This window comes from Mauremys mutica, chromosome 3, assembly GCF_020497125.1.
Source record: "Mauremys mutica isolate MM-2020 ecotype Southern chromosome 3, ASM2049712v1, whole genome shotgun sequence".
Taxonomy (NCBI): domain Eukaryota; kingdom Metazoa; phylum Chordata; order Testudines; family Geoemydidae; genus Mauremys; species Mauremys mutica.
In genome coordinates this window covers 100,531,081-100,548,781 of record NC_059074.1, presented here as the reverse complement: position 1 = coordinate 100,548,781, position 17,701 = coordinate 100,531,081, and the positions used below count along the sequence as shown (strand labels likewise).

Below are 17,701 nucleotides of genomic sequence, written 5' to 3'. Positions count from 1 at the left end.
TCAAGTTTTGCCATTCTCTAATGTTCCCAAATCACTGAATAGTTTTTTCCCCCTTCCACCTCTTCTTGTTTTTGCAAGTGCATTTACTGAAGGATGTAATATTGACCCATCCCGGAAAATGAAGGCTTCTCTTTATTTACTGAATGGGTACAGCACAAACAGTGGTAATATCTGCTTCCCCTATGCCAGTGGTTCTCAATCAGGGGTCCAGGGCCCACGGGCCAGGAGCATGTTTCAGGAGGACCGCCAAGCAGGGCCAGCATTGGACTTGCTAGGGCCCAGGGGAGAAAGTCAAAGCCCCACCGCATGGAGCTGAAGCCCGGGGCCCTGAGCTCTGCCACCCAGGGTGGAAGCAAAAGCCTGAGCAATGTAGCTTTGTGGTGGACCCTGTGGCATGGGGCCATGGGCAATTGCCCTGCTTGGTACCCCTTAGTGCCGGCCCTGGCTTTTATATGCAGAAGAACAGTTGTTGTGGCACAGGTGGAGCTATGGAGTTTTTATAGCATGTTGGGGGTGAGGCCTCAGAAAGAAAAAGGTCGAGAACCCTCGCCCTATGCCAAAATGGCCAAAGTCTGACATGGAGAGAGATATCATTCATATCCACCTAACTGTAATCTGAGACAGCCAGCAACCATGCCAGTTACAACCTGAATAGCCATCCACAGAAGTAGACTAAGATTAGAGCTGGTTTAAATGTTTCATTCACCCCACCTCTCCCTACCCACTTTTTTCAAAAATGAAAAGTGTTTTCTTTTTCCCTAAACTGATAATGTTCAGGAAAAACTTTTTTTTCCCCTTTCCAAAACTTTCTAATATTTTTTGTCAAAAGGGAGAACTAGCATATGATGAGTGGGGGAAGGGGAGAGGGAAACAAAAGATTCACCATTTACAACCTCATCCGCATTTGCAATTTTAAATTATAAATAAAAGATAGTACCTAATTTGTTAGCATTGAAAACAGCACATCTATTAAATGCCCTTTTACTATGTATGTTAGGTCATGTTCACCCTCCCACAAAGTCCTTGTTCTAGTAAATACACTGCAGATGAGTGCGCCAGTTTATGGGTGTTAATTTAACATGCTATACAAAGCCTCATCACTAACTCAATACAGAGCTTTAAAACAAAACAAAACAAAACAAAACTGTCTACTTACTCCACTGCTGACTGGTCCAAACTTATGGCCGGAGAAATCTGGTTCTTCTAAATACAGAGTGTAAAAGTGTGGTCTATATCAAACAGCACCAAAAATGTAATATTTTACATACACATTGAAAAATAGTCCAGAAAAAATTATAATTCAACAATGGATATTAAGTAATAGAAACAACTGTGCATCATTTAGTGAGGAAACATTTTAAAAGAAGGGAAAGAAATGGACAATTTGCTTAGAAACAGGCTTGAAACAACTAATTTGTTGATCGTAAATGATCTGGGAAAAGGTGGTAAAATTTGCAAACAATACAAAATTACTCGAGATAGTTAAATCCAAAGCAGACTGCGAGAGTTACAAAGGGATCTCATAAAACTGGGTGACTGGGCAGCAAAATGGCAGATGAAATTCAATGTTGATAAATACAAAGTAATGCACATGGGAGAACATAATCCCAACTATCCATACAAAAATGATGGGATCTAAATTAGCTGGTACCACACAAGAAAGAGATCTTGGAGTCATCATAGACAGATCTCTGAAAACATCCGCAATGTGCAACGGCAGTCCAAAAAGTTAACAAAATGTTAGGAACCATTAGGCAAGGGATAAATAATAAGACAGAAAATATCACAATGCCACTACATAAATTTATGGTATGCCCACACCTTGAATACTTTGTGCAGTTCTGGTCACCCGCTTTCAAAAAGGATATATTAGAAATGGAAAAAGTACGAAGAAGGGCAACAAAAATGACTAGGGGTATGGATCAGCTTCCATATGAGGAGAGGTTAAAAAGCCTTGGACTTTTCAGCTTGGAAAAGAGATGACTAAGGGGGGATATGACAGAGGTCTATAAAATCATGACTGTTGTGGAGAAAGTGAATAAGGAAGTGTTATTTACCCCTTCACATAACACAATGAAATTAATAAGCAGCGGGTTTAAAGCAAACAAAAAGGAACTATTTATTCACACAATGCACAGTAAACCTATGGAAATCATTGTCAGGGATGTTGCGAAGACAAAAAGTATAACTGGGTTCAAAAAAGAATTAGATAATTAGAATTAGATAGGTCCATCAATGGCTATTAGCCAAGATAGTCAGGGATGCAATCCCATAAACCTTGGACTTCCAGATTCTGGGACTGGATGACAGGGGATGGATCACTTGATAATTGCCCTGTTCTGTTAATTCCCTCAGAAGCATCTGGCATTGCCATTGTCAGAAGACAGGATACAGAGATAGATGGACCATTGGTCTGACCCAGTATGGCCGTTCTTATGTCTTTGTGAAGTTATTGAAATAATGCACACAGGGTATTATATTAAATATAAACAACATTTACATTGCATTGTATGTGTTAATAATTATTATTTCATTATTCTAACACTGGAAACAGAAGCTTTACATTTGAAATTTAATACTTACCTTTCATCTTTAGGTAACTGCAGCCAATGAAGAATAGCTATCACCCTTTCTTCAAATGGGATTGAACTGTATCAGAACAATACAATAGCAACTGTATTTCAAAGAACTGAAAATTATGTTCACATGAATTACGAAACGTCTTCATTTCAACAAACATCATTGAAATCACTTGGCAACATTAAAGTTGGATATTCATTAAATATATCTAGATCAATTATTTGGAGTACTACAATGATGGCAAATTTTACAAATACAAGGCTAAGGGTCTGATCTAAAGACCACTGAAGTCAACAGGAGTCTCCAACTTCCATGAGTTTGGATAAGGCCCTAACTCTTGCCTGCCTTCCTCATACAAGAAGTCCTACTGATTTCACCAGGCATGCTCACATAAGGGGAGAAGGATTTGTCCCATATACTGTCTTTTTAAAACCATCCTGGTGTTTATAATGTGAGCCCAGATGCCAAGTTTATAATGACTATACATAGGTATAATCTGGAATCAAAACTCTGAAGCAGCCTATATGTTACTGAGGCAGCACCACTTGTTGCTGATGACAGTTGTAGCTTGAACAACACAATGCATTTCCAAGTGATCCTGTTCAACTAGCTGGAGAAACGTGTAGAATGTCCCACAAGCAACTAACAGTCAGAATCTACATGACATGAAAAATAGGACCTGAGAAGGAGGAGATTGAGGACCTCAGGGAAGATTTTGATATTATTAATGATGATTCTCAAATGCACATAATTTCTCCACTGCAGAGAAATGTTTATTCATAGGTAGGATTAACAATTGACCATGAAGGCTACTGCCTTACTGTGAAATACCTTGAAAACTTGCAATAAGGTCAATTTGACAGCGAAATGTCTCCCATAACTACCTCATTACATATAGTTTTTCAAGTACATAGACAATATCATGTAAAGATTTTCCCACTTCAGGTAAGAGAAGAGCTCAGATTGAGTGATCAACGTTAGAATCTAGGTATTTGTGAAATATTTGCACCAAGTGTAAATAGAAGACATCAAAGCATTACCAGATTCAAATGGCAAATCTTTTGCATACCTCTCCTATAAACATACTTTTCCATACCATGTTATAGCATAATAGGTTCTTCAGCCAGTTACACAACATACATCATGGAAAATGCAGGCTCTGGTTAGTGGGATTCTGCTTTTTCACAATGTGCAGAACTATATTAGTAAGCAGGAAGATATTTATCCTCTGTCTGTCATCTATCATTTTGTGAAAGCTGATCCAAACCAGGAAAGGAAGCAGAACCAACCCTACATATTTTATTTCTCTCACACACATATACCCTAATTCAAGGGTAGTCAATGGGCAGACCATGAGCCAACTCCGGACCACCAGATGCTTTTGAACCGACTTTGAAATCTTTTTATTTATTATTATCATTATTGTTATTATTTTTGTATTATTTTCTCTGGAGTCTGGACCATGACCAAGACATTTGTACCTTGACATAAAATAATTGATTACCTCTCCTCTAATTTATTGCTCTACCAAAGGAACACACACACAAAACACATGATGTTTTACATACCCATTGTACTTTCTATACAAGTCTGGAAAAGTTCCATTAATTCTCACATCTGATCCAGGCCAGAAGAATGTACCAGCTTTTAGACCTTGATACATAGCTGTCAGCCAGATCTGTGGGATGAGGACAAGTATAATTGTTTAGTGTTTGTCATAAAGCCCCAGCTCCTGGAGTTCTGTTATTTCATGAGAATTTCCACTTTCACTTAAAAACAAACAAACAAACAAGTTCCAGCATTTATTGTTGTGGAGAAAAGCTTGAAAAGGTGACCTGAGAATAACCTAAAAGGTTCAAAACCCAAAAGGCAAATAAGAACCAAAAATGTAATTTTTTGAAAAACCTCATGATTTTTAAGCCAAGATCATGATTTTTTGAGGCCTAACTCATGATTTTTGAAAGTTTAGGTTGGCAATAATATGGAAAGTTGGGTGAAAAGAGGAAGCTGAAACTAAGTTGGGAGAGGATGATAAATGGGAGACCTAGTGATGAGTAGCATAGGCTGGAGGGGAGGAAGAAATGGCAAGAGGTAGAGGATGGAAAGAGAAGAGTGATAGACACAAAAGCCAGAGAAATGGAAAAAAGAAAGGCAAGACCACACACAAACTGTTAGTTTTAGTTCTTTCTAATTAATTATTTCCCAGGCAGAAAAGAGGAGGAGGAGGAAGGGTGGGAACCTTTGGGTCACTGCAGCTGGAGTATGTGAAAATGCAAGATGACTTTTCAAGCTCTGGGTATTTGAGGAGTTGGGACTGTACCAAGATGCCTTTCCCAATTAGGATCCACAGGGACCTTGGACTGGAACCATTCTAAGAATTATACTTTTTGGAGGGGTGCTAGAGAGGAGGCTGAAAATGAATAATGAAAATGTTCTAAATGGGGGTAATTGCCATAAAAATCATATAAATAAGATCATTAACAAAAATCCTGCCACCTATTTTTTTCATTATTTCAGTTTACATGTAAGCTATTTCAAATCCATTTTACAGCTGCAACAATGTAATCATGTAGTTATGCTGAGTGACAGCTTCTTGGCTGCCTTGGAAATGCTCTCTGTCACTTTTTTCAGAGTGGTAGCCATGTTAGTCTGTATCAGCAAAAACAACGAGAAGTTCTTGTGGCACCTTAGAGACTAACAAATTTATTTGGGCATACACTTTCATGGGCTAGAACCCACTTCATCAGATGCATGAAGTGAAAAATACAGGAGCAGGTATAAATACATGAAAGGATGGGGGTTGCTTTACCAAGTGTGAGGTCAGTCTAATGAGATAAATCAATTAACAGCAGGATTCCAAGGGAGGAAAAATAACTTTTGAAGTGGTAAGAGAGTGGCCCATTACAGACAGTTGACAAGAAGGTGTGAGTAACAATAGGGAGAAATTAGTATTGGGGAAATTAAGTTTAGGTTTTGTAAAGACCCAACCACTCCCAGTCTGGGTTCTAGCCCACGAAAGCTTATGCTCAAATAAATTTGTTAGTCTCTAAGGTGCCACAAGGACTCCTCATTGTTTTCTCTGTAACATTGTTTCTCAGTATCATCATTTTCCTAAGAAATAACTAAACAACATAACCACTATCTCTTGTGTCTCATAGCAGTATATTAGTTATTAATACTTACAGGCTGTCCTTGGTACCACTGCGGATTAAACTTCTCTGCATTTTTAAGTGTGAAGGAAACATTTCTATGGGGGTCGTAGATCTTGTTATCAATTATACCATGGGATTCTGGATACAGCCCCTACAATTAAGATTGTGTCATTGTATAAAAAAGAAAATCCTTTTTATAGAAATCCTTATGTACACGTCACTATAAATGCCATAAGTCACAGAATGTTCTAACAGGGTCACATTTCACTGCTACAAAGATCAAATACAGATTGACACTTCTGAAAGGTAATGCAGCATTTTTCAGACTTTGTGTAGGTGGATGCAAGTCTATTGACTTACACTAAGTCTGAATTTGGCTTGACCTCTTCTGGCTGAATTTACAGCCTACTTGCTCTAGTTTTCTCTTATGCTCTTTTAGAGGCATTTAGGCAAAACGGAGCCTAAATGGATGGCATAACCTTAGCCTGACATCTTAATAGTAGCACAGCTGATTTGCCACAGAATAGGATGGCCTTCATGAAGCAGTTGTGCAGATCCCCACCTGTGACTAGATGCCTCCATAAGATAACAGACCAACAAGTAGCTCAATGGTGGGGCGTGGGGAGCTTCAAGGAGTAGGGAGGCGTCTGAGGAGACCCTGCGACAGGGAAAGGAGCCGGAAGGGAGCTTACCACTCCAGCTAGGTGAAAGACCAGGCTGGGGATACCTGCTGTGTGCCTGGTTTACCTGTTTTGATTGATGTTGAACTATGTTTGTGATTGAATAAATACATGCCTCAGAAAAAGAAATGGAACAGTGATAGCGGGGAGTTTTATTTACACACTATCTGGAGAGTTAGTTCCCCAGCTTTCATAAGAGTGGGAGAACTGAGACAGAGGATGGTCTGATGCCAGGTTAGGGGAGACCCCATTACATGGTGGCAGAGCAAAACTCTTTCTACCCGGTCACCTCCTCAAATTTGGGAGTGTGTGTCTTGGGGGGGAAGGGGCCATTAAACAAATTTTAAAAAAATAAGTAGAGATCCAGAGACTGTGCACATAACAGCATCCACTGCCACGCTACCCAAAGAGGCAACAGCACTGATGAGTCAGGAGCAGAAGGTAGTGAGGCTGTGATTCCATCAGTCTTAATTTGAGTTCTAAACTCTTTGACCATGAAGCTCAAGGGAGTCTGCTGATATACCATAGAAGGCAGTAAGACACAATCCAGTTTTGGAAGCTTTTTTTTTTAATTGGTTTATTTTCTCCTGTATATATTCAAGATGGGAGAAACCTTAGAGATCAGCTGTTTGTGACACCTTCCACCCTTGGGCTGCTTCTGAACCAGATTTGAATCCCAGACAGCCTTAAATCTCCTCACACCTTCAAAACTCATGAGCTATTCAGATTGCTGGTTCCATTTCAGACCCCATCTATGTCTACTTAATGTCACAATTTCTGTTCCATGGGTGGGGCATAAGGCACATATCTTCCCAAAGAAAAGGAACGAGAAAAGAACCTAGCTTGCTTCCACTCCACTGGCCAAAACTGTGATTCAGCGGATTATGCCAGATTCATACCAATGCACAAAGTGAAGAAGCATACCAATTTATAATGCCACAGGAATTCTTAGACCTGGTATTGGATAGTTTTTATTAATTATCAGGATCAAGTTAACCTAACCTGGCATAAGTAGTCTTTATATAGTGATTGTCACACATTATGCCAGATCTTATCATGAAGAGAAAAGAAGAAAAGTGTGGAATCTACATTTTTATAGTTCTGTGGGAAATCTTAAGTATTGTTCTTGTTGGGTTTAATAATCCACAAATCCTGTTTCCCCCGGAATTGATTGAATTCAGAACAATGTATCTTCTAGAGAGAAAAACACAAAAGTTCTTACTGTGACAATGGTGTAGTGATTGGGGAACGTTTTTGTTGGATACACTGGTCTCATGTTGGAAGTGTATGTTCCACATTTTTCTAGGGGAAAAAATGTAAAGTTACAAAAGTGAAAAAAATTCACAAGACTCAACTATGTATACATTCAGTTTTAAAAATCACACCCCTGTAGAGTTTGCATTCTGCAACATTCTAGAATTCATACAGTAAACTCCTCGCTTAACATTGTAGTTATGTTTTCTTGAAAAGTGCGACTTTAAGTAAAATGATGTTAAGCAAATTCGATTTCCCCATAAGAATTAATGTAAATGTGGGGGGGGTTAGATCCCAGGGAATTTTTTTTTCCACCAGACCAAAAACTATTATTATATATATACACACACTATAAGTTTTAAACAAACAATTTAATATTGTACACAGCAATGATGATTGTGAAGCTTGGTGGAGGGGGTGAAGTTAGAGGGTGGAAGAGGGTGCAATATTTCCCAGAGAATGCCTTACTGCTAAATGATGGAATAGCATTCGGCTGAGCCCTCAAGGGTTAACACGCTGTTGTTAATGTAGTCTCATACTCTACAAGGCAGCACAAATGGAAGGAGGGGAGACAGCATGGCAGACAGAGACAGAGAGAGAAACACACCCTGTGTGTGGGAGAGAAAGAGAGATGCACATTGCCTCTTTAAGTACGCTGACACCACTCTAAGTACATTGCCTTTAAAAAGATCAGGAAGTTGAGACAGCAGCTGTGGCCAGCAAGCTCCCTCCATCCTGAGCCCTGTCCTGTCCCCACTCTGCTGTATATGGAGAAGGGGTAAGTGAGGGGGGGCAGGAGTAGGGGGGATGGGACACCCTGACATAAGCCTTCCTCTTCCCCCGTCCCCTGCACAGCAAGCAGGAGGCTCCTGGGAGCAGCTCCAAGGCAGAGGGCAGGAGCAGCACATGGCAGTGGTGGGAGGGACACCTGAACTGCTGGGCAGCGGCTGCACAGGGAACTTAGGGGAGTGGGGAGCTGATAGGGGGAGCTGATAGGGGCGCTGCCGGTCCACCCTGGTTCCAAGCCCCCACCAGCTAGCTGCAACGGGCTGCTCTTCCTGCAAGCAGTGGGCAAAGCAGCCAACTGCCAAACAACGTTATAAGGGAGCACTGCAAAACTTTAAACAAGCACGTTCCCTAACTGATCAGCAACATAACAACGAAACAACGTTAACCGGGAAGGCTTTAAATGAGGAGTTACTGTACTTATGTCAGAAATGAACAAGTCACATTTGATTTAACAGCTAGTGGTAGAAATGCATTCTAGATACTCCTTATGGAGCTGATCTTTGACCACTGAAGTCAATGGTCATAGAATCAGGCCTTTTGAACAATACCTGGTGCAGATGTATACAGGAATGACCAAAGAAGTTATGCTGTTCCAATTAGAACACCGATCTGGCAGCTGGTGAGAGTGCTGTGCAGTGTGAACACTAGTAATCATTTCAGTCTGGGAGGTCCCAGAAGCAAAGTAGCTTTTGACTGAGGGCTATAAATACTGTCTTGCCCCAGTTTTCTTAAGGGTATGTGACAAATTGCTATTTACTTTGCTTTCAGTTTATATACACATCCCATAAAAGGGAGTGTTTATCATGTTCTCTAGGCATAACCTCAAACTTATGTTCTTGCCAAAGAATTGCAGGTCTCTCTAAAAAAAAAAAATCACTGACAATATATATTAGAATGAAAAATCATTCATGTTTGGCCAAAATGGTAAAATTTGGATTCTTTAAGCAAGTTGCCTAAATCCATACTCAAGCACCTAAATAGGCGTTCTCTTCTTCTGAAAATTAGGACAATAACCCTCACTAAAGTATAAAAAAATACCACACAAAGACCAAACGTTTTGTGTAAAGCAGGGGTCGGCATCCTTTCAGAAGTGGTGTGCCGAGAGCTTCATTTATTCACTCTAATTTAAGGTTTTGCGTGCCAGTCATACATTTTAATGTTTTTAGGTCTCTTTCTATAAGTCTATAATATATAACTAAACTATTGTTGTATGTAAAGTAAATAAAGTTTTTAAAATGTTTAAGAAGTTTTGTTTAAAATTTAATTAAAATGCAGAGCCCCCCCCAGACCAGTGGCCAGGACCCAGGCAGTGTGAGTGCCACTGAAAATCAGCTCGCATGCCGTGCCATAGGTTGCCTACCCCTCGTGCAAAGGATAAAGATAAGCGTAAAGTTAATGATTCATTAGATTGATTTTCTGCTCTGTAATCTATGCATGCACTTTGGATCATTCTCTCCCATATGTTCAGTATAGTATAGATGTTGGCAGAGTTTAAGAAATCTTTATATTCAACATGTTATTTTGCTACATCAGCTGAACCTGATCTAAGACACATTGAATCCACTTGAAAAAGTCTTGTGTTGCTTTCAATAGGCTTTGGACTAGGCACCAACTGGAGAAAAACAAATTTAGATAAAATAAGAACAGGCCAAACCCTCTCCTAAAATTCATAATATTCCCTTTTTAGAGTATAATAAAAGGCATCCTCCCTACCAAGTCTTTCTGGTGCTCTCAGACATAGCGACCCCTTCAAGCATTTCCAAACTTGTTGTCCTAGCTGTCTCCCCAGATGCTATTTTTCTAAAGCCTGAAAATATAAATCTTGAGGATTTGTTAACCAAAATCCATGGGGATTTTGGCAGGGACTTTACTTTGTCTTCTATTCTACTTGGCTCACTTCCCATATTTCAAAGCCAGATAAAGGTGAAGACAAAAAGAGGATTTGTTTGAAAATTGATGTATTGAAGAGTCAAAAGAAATCTGCAATCCCCTTTTCCCAAACCAAAATGTACATGTGACAGTGGGATATATCTAGGTCAAACTGTGAACTCCAATTTGTCACCTCCATTTGGATTAGGACATCCATTTTTTGTTATACGATGAGCTTGTGTCTAACCTTGCTCAAAGAAAGCTTATTGCAATGTATTCTAGTAAGCTACCCTGCCCAGGAAAAATGTGATCTCTAAGAATCCATCAAGACAACAATCTAGAGCCATTGAGGGTCTTTCAATTACCAGCCCATTGCCAAGGAACAATGGACTCTCTACACAAAAGCTCAGAGGGGTTAAGGGATAAGCATACCAATGGAGCACACGGCCAAAAAGGAAGCAAGACTTTATAAAAGAGGGCTTCTCTGTGAGTAGGGCCATCTATCACCACATGCAAGAAGACTGCTGGAGGAAGAGGAAATCTGGCTAGCCTGAAATGCAGACAAGACCTCAGACTCATAGAAGGGGTGAGATCAATCTAGGGGAGAGTGTATCTCAGACTTATGAATTTGCAAAGATCTGTCACTTTAGTGCTGTTAAAGAGTAAAGTGACTGTGGTTAAGAAATTTCTTTGCTAAGCCTGTGTTCTTTGCTTTCCTGCCATGTTGTCCTGTGATGGCTAAACTAGAAGCCACAGTGCCCATAGCTAGGTGGAATTCTGAGGGAATGTGTGCAAGCAACTAGGAGGCCTGGGAGGTCTGAGGCAGTAGTCCCAGGATCTGGGGTGGCTGGAATGTGGAGTCCCATGTCCTAAGGAAGGGCTCAGAAAAAAAGGTTAGAGCCTGGGTGTATGCCCTAGAGACCAGAGCTAGGAACAATGACTAGACTCAACCAAGACCCAGTTGACTTAGTAATACATGGACCTAACATTTGTGTCCACACACAACAGACTGGTGACCATCCAGAGAGACTGGGCCAGATTGTAGCAATACACACTTCTGGAAGACCTCTGAATGCCAGCCCGTTACCCCTCACACCTTAAAGGTGGAGGGTCAGGATGATGGCAGTCCTCTACCAGGGGGTATGTATTATGGAAAGAAACTATAGTTATTGTTTTGCTTAGTTAATTTGTTTGATGAATTTTGGTGGTTTTTTTATTGTGATTTTCCCCCATCATTTAACCAGTATTATAAATGAATGTGTTCTGCAAATGAAGTGCATCTGACAATTTCCCATCAATTGTGAAGCAATTTATTCATTGTTTTTTAATATTCTACCAGAAACAGATATTTTTCACCGTTTCTTCCTCTAATATATCATAAGTTGCTGGTTGTCCAGCAGGGAATTTAGGCCCTCATCTTGCAAACACTTATCCACATGCTTCACTTTATGACATCAGTAGTCCCACTGACTTCGGCAGCACAATACACTGTAAAGTTAGGCACATGCATAAGGGTTCTCTGGATCAGAACCCTAGAATGGCTAGTGTTGATGAATTGTTATTTATGTTCCAGTGTAAGACTGATATTGGTTCAAGAAATGGAGTAGAATTGCACCCGCTTATTTTTATGAACAAAAACTGTGTTTTATGTTTGTAATTATACATATTTTAATAAAATCTTAGTTAAAAAATAAAGTGGAAAAAACTGATATTTTTTCCCATGTCTAATAATGAATGCTACAGAGACATTGTTCTATGGGGGCTTCTAATTACCCCAATTTGGCTATTTAAATCCTAACTCTTAAGTGGAATGAACAGGAATTTTATATTCATGGGTCCCAGTCCTGCAAATACATATGCATGAGTAGTTCCAATAGTACTACTGACCTGCATAGTTACTCCTGTGTGCTACTATTTGCCAGGTCAAAGGCTATGTGATGCTATTAATTTATTAAGTGTGCTAAGAAAATAAGTTAGCAACACATTGATTTACAATATTAAATGACAATTTACATATAGCACCTACCATTCCAGAACGTTTCATTACAAATTATAGGCCAAAATCAAAGACCACTTAAATCAATGGGATTCTTGCCATTGACATCAATGGCTTTCATCAGGCTTCAGTCCTTTGACTAAATCATAGGGAGGATGAGGAGTCGTGCTATAACAGCAGTAGATGAAGACACTCTGCCAGAATTCCTCCAAGGGCCCACGGTTGTGCACATTACATCAGGAGCTTCAAACTTTGAAAAGGTCCATCATGTATTTCCTCTCTCGTGCTGGCCCAGCCAGCTCTGCTCGTCAGTGTGGAGGTGAGGCCTGTTTGCCCCAGATTCATCCCCCTTTCGGTTAGATAGTGCTACTGTTGGCTCCAGGCTAGTGCAGGGCTTGCACTCTCTTTCCATACTGTGGCAGACTAGATGATCATAATGGTCCCTTCTGACCTTAAAGTCTATGAGAGGCTAAGGCTCCTTGCATCATATCCTATCCTCCTTGTGCCCCCATGCACTGACAGCCAAAATTGGGCTATATTTCCACATACCAGCATGTACATACCATAAATCATTTAACCTGCAAATTAAATGCAGGCACCAATAAGGTAAAAGGTGTCTATCGCTGAACAATATCCCCACTATTTTACATAACAGGATGTGACTTCAGCTGGTCACAACATTTCCAACTAAATGAAATTTCATCAAAGCCAAAATATTATCAGTTTTAAAGTTTTCATTGGTAAAGTTTTTTAGGTCCAAGGCTCTCTGGTCCAAAGTGACCAGAGACAGACTAACTCTTGCCCTCACTAGCTTGGTGGCATGGCACTGGCCTGGGATGTGGGAGACCCAACTTCAAGCCTGCTCTGTCTGATTCAGAGTGATCTGGGATGAAAAGCACTGCTCTGAGTCAGGCAGAGCAGACTCAAACCTGGATCACCCATATCTCAGGCCAGTGCCCATGTCACCAGATTAGAGAATGTGAAAGTTAGTCTCTCTCATCAGGAGTGCCATGAACCTTAAAAAAAAGCTCAGTTTTTAATCAAAAATGGACTTTTTGACATAATTCTATTTCATTGAAGTGTTTGAAAGATTTTGATTTGGTTCAGTACAAAATTAAAACAAATTTTCAAAACTTTGAAGTTGCTCTGCTATGGAATTGTCATCCTACAGTCAGCTCTAGTTGTGATGAATATCATAGAACTGGAAGGGACCTTGATAGGTTATCTAGTCCAGTCCCCTGCACTCGTGGCAGGGCTAATTATCTAGACCATTCCTGACAGGTTTTTTATCTAACATGCTCTTAAAAATCTCCAATGATGGAGATTCCACAACTTCTCTAGGCAATGTATTCCAGTGCTTAACCATCCTGACAGTTAGGAAGTGTTTCTTAATGTCCAATCTAAACTGCCCTTGCTGCAATTTAAGCTCATTGCTTCTTGTCCTACATCAGAAGTTAAAGAAAAAAAAAATTCTTCCTCCTCCTTGTAACAACCTTTTACATACTTGAAAACTGTTATGTCCCCTTTCAGTCCTCTCTTCTCCATACTAACCAAACTCAATTTATTTCACTCTCCCCTCATAGGTCATGTTTTCTAAACCTTTAATCATTTTTGTTGCTCTTCTCTAGACTCTCTCCAATTTGCCCACATCCTTCCTGAAATGTGGTGCCCAGAAATGGACACAATACTCCAGCTGAGGCCTAATCAGTGCAGAGTAGAGCAGAAGAATTACTTCTCGTGTCTTGCTTACAACACTCCTACTAATACATCCCAGAATGATGTTTGCTTTTTTTGAAACAGTGTTACACTGTTGACTCATATTTAGCTTGTGATCCACTATGACCCCCAGATCCCTTTCCACAGTACTCCTTCCTAGGCAGTCATTTCCCATTTTTTGTGTGTGCAACTGATTGTTCCTTCCTAAATGGAGTACTTTGCATTTGTCCTTACTGAATTTCATCCTATTTAGTTCAGACCATTTCTCCAGTTTGTCCAGATCATTTTGAATTTTAATCCTATCCTCCAAAGCATTTGCAACCCCTCCCAGCTTGGTATCATCCGCAAATGTTATAAGTGTACTCTCTATGCCATTATCTAAATCATTGATGAAGCTATTGAACAGAACTGGACCCAGAACTGATCCCTGTGGGACCCTACTCGTTATACCCTTCCAGCATGACTGTGAACCACTGATAACTATGCTCTGGGAATGGTTTTCCAACCAGCTTTGCACCCTCCTTATACTATACTATACTAGTTCCATCTAGGTTCAATTTCCCTAGTTTATACCACACCTACCACTTTTCCCCCACCCCCCACACACATGCATCCACAAGGCTTGTTACCCTGTCAAAGAAAGCTATCAGGTTGGTTTGACATATTTTTGACAAATCCATGCTGACGGTTACTTATCACATTATTATCTTCTAGATGTTTGCAAACTGATTGCTTAATTACTTGCTCCATTATCTTTCTGGGTACAGAAGTTAAGCTGATTGTTCTGTAATTCCCTGGGTTGTCCTTATTTCCTTTTTTATAGATGGGCACTATATTTACCCTTTCCAGTCTTCTGGAATCTCTCCTGTCTTCCAGGACTTCTCAAAGATAATCGCTATGGCTCAGATATCTCCTCAGTCAGCTCCTTGAGTATTCTAGAATGCATTTCATCAGGCCCTGGTGACTTGAAGACGTCTAATTTGTCCAATTTTTAACTTGTTCTTTCCCTATTTTAGCCTCTTCTGATCCTACCTCATTTTCACCGGCATTCACTACATTAGACGTCCAATCGCCACCAATCTTCTTGGTAAAAACCGAAACAAAGAATTCATTAAGGACCTTCCACATTTCTGTTATTTTTTCCCACTTATTGAGTAACGGGCCTACCCTGTCCTTGGTCTTCCTCTTGCTTCTAATGTATTTGTAGAATGTTTTCTTGTTACCCTTTATGTCTCTAGCTAGTTTGATCTCGTTTTGTGCCTTGGCTTTTCTAATTTTGTCCCTACGTACTTGTGTTATTTGTTTACATTCATCCCTTGTAACTTGACCTAGTTTCCACTTTTTGTAGGACTCTTATTTGATTTTTAGATCATTGAAGATCTCCTGGTTAAGACAGGGTGGTCTCTTGCCACACTTCCTATCTTTCCTACGCAGTGGGATAGTTTGCTCTTGTGCCCTTAATAATGTCTCTTTGAAAACCTGCCAACTGTCTTATTGTTTTTCCCCTTAGACTTGGTTCCCACGGGATCTTACCTACCAACTCCCTGAGTTTGCTAAAGTCTCCTTCTTGAAATCCATTGTCTTTATTGTGCTGTTCTCCCTCCTACCATTCCTTAGAATCATGAACTCTATCATTTCATGATCACTTTCACCCATGCTGCCTTCCACTTTCAAATTCTCAACCAGTTCCTCCCTATTTGTCAAAATCAAATCTAGAACAGCCTCTCCCCTGGTAGCTGTCTCCACCTTCTGAAATAAAAAATTGTCTTCAATACATTCCAATAACTTTTTGGATAATCTGTGCCCTGCTGTGTTGTTTTCCCAACAGATGTCTGGGTAGCTGAAGTCCCCCATCACCACCACACTTTAAGGCTTTTTTTAATCAGCTAACAAAATCATCCATTCACCTCTTTTTCCTGGTTAGGTGGTCTGTAATAGACCCCTACAATGACATCTCTTGTTTTTACCCCTTTTATCCTTACCCAGAGACTTTCAACAAGTCTATCTCCTATTTCCATCTCAATCTCAGTCCAAGTGTATACATTTTTAATATATAAAGGAGAGAATGTTTTCATTGTTATTTTTAGATAAACAGAGTGTAGTCACTTCAGATTGCAATTTGGACAGCACAGCAAGCCTGACATTGCTACTCAGGGAAGAAGTACCATGGAATTTTTACAAGTGGTCAAGAGTTTGGTTGTATGCCTTATGTTTTAATTATCCTTAAAGTTATAAGGGATAAAAACTTTGGGCTTTAAAAAAAAAACAACAACTAAAAGTTCTGTAAAACACCACACCACCTATTGAAGAAAGCACTAAGACTATGTCCGTTTCTAGTCACTCATTCATTTAACAAAATGAAACTCCTCCCCCAAATGTCATCATTTTCCTACTCTATTCATCAGCTCTTGCATTTTATTAGTCATTTCTCATATTTTCTCCACCACACTTTCCTGCTCAAAATATTGAAATACTTTCTACCCCTCTTTCCATTATTTTGTCACCTCCCCATCTAAATACAAGTCACTCTGCAGGCTGAATCATACTTTAGAAATGGTATGCAGTCAAAATATCACATCTAACTGCTTTTTTATTTTGCAAAATTATCACTGCTCAACCACTGAGAGCCCAAAGAATACTTGGCCAGCTCCTGGTGAAGTGTTTAAAAGAGTTCTCCTTGTATTCTTAAAACAATGGACAACTTAGATTTTTCTAATAAAGTGTCATGTTATTGCTTAGACAGATAATCTACTCACGTAATTTGCTAATAACAGGAAGAAGTCCACCCCAGGTGTGCAAATACTCTGCTCTGAAGCCATCCAAAGAAAACAACAAAACTGGGGGTTTTACAAACCTGAACAATTAGAAATAAGAGAGTTAAAAGAAAAACATGGAATTTAATATCTTTACACTACTTTTTCAGTGTAAAGAGCTAAACAGATACTCAATGTTCACAATTACAGCTGGGCAGAAATTTTTCAAAGTTTGTTTGCTGAAAAATGGAGTTCCAGTTGACCAGAAACTATTCATAAATTTGACCTGAGAGTTTCTGCTGGAGAAAAGTTTTTCAAGGTCAGCAAAGTTTGTCTTTCAGCTCTTTTATAAGGTTTAGCCCAATGGTTAACATACTTGCCTGGGCCATGAGAAATGAGGGTTTAAAGCCCACTCTGGGGAAGAGCCTTGAACTCAGATCTTCCCTCTTCCAAGCCAGTACTCTAACAACCAGGCTATAGGTCATTCTACAGTTAATTAATCGCTCTCCTGCCTGTTGGAGCTGGTCAACTTTGTATAAATGCTTAAAAGTCAATTGTGCCAAATAGCAAGAATAATCTATAGCCTGGCGATTAAGGAACTCACCTTGGAGATAAGAGATGTGGATTCAAATCCCTTCTCTGAATCAGCCAGAGAAAAGATTGGTATTTACATATCTTGCTCCCTTGAGCTAGCCTAATCTGAAACTTAAGGATATCTAACACATTCTTTCTCCACCACAGGAAAAGACAAGGATTTTTCTTTTCAAAAGAAAATAATTTATCCCTTTGCATAAATCATGTAGGCCCAGATCCTGCAGAGACTTCAATACATGCTTAACTCTAAGCATGTGATCAATCCCGTTGAAGTCTGTGGGATTACTCAGGTGAGTAACGTTAAGCACACGCTTAAGT

The 17,701-nt window shown here is 39.7% G+C and overlaps 1 protein-coding gene across 2 annotated transcripts in view; it reads right to left on the bottom strand.

Moving 5' to 3' along the window:
• The window catches only part of ENPP1 (ectonucleotide pyrophosphatase/phosphodiesterase 1), a 73,857-nt gene that overhangs the window by 22,474 nt on the left and 33,682 nt on the right, over nucleotides 1-17,701 (bottom strand). For both annotated transcript variants that reach the window (XM_045011052.1, XM_045011053.1), the window contains exons 6-11: nucleotides 16,793-16,890; nucleotides 7,635-7,714; nucleotides 5,764-5,883; nucleotides 4,149-4,258; nucleotides 2,584-2,649; nucleotides 1,157-1,229 (exon numbers count right to left, since the gene is read on the bottom strand). In XM_045011052.1, coding sequence (XP_044866987.1) covers nucleotides 1,157-1,229; nucleotides 2,584-2,649; nucleotides 4,149-4,258; nucleotides 5,764-5,883; nucleotides 7,635-7,714; nucleotides 16,793-16,890 — 547 coding nt within the window. The remainder of the gene's footprint in view (nucleotides 1-1,156; nucleotides 1,230-2,583; nucleotides 2,650-4,148; nucleotides 4,259-5,763; nucleotides 5,884-7,634; nucleotides 7,715-16,792; nucleotides 16,891-17,701) is intronic.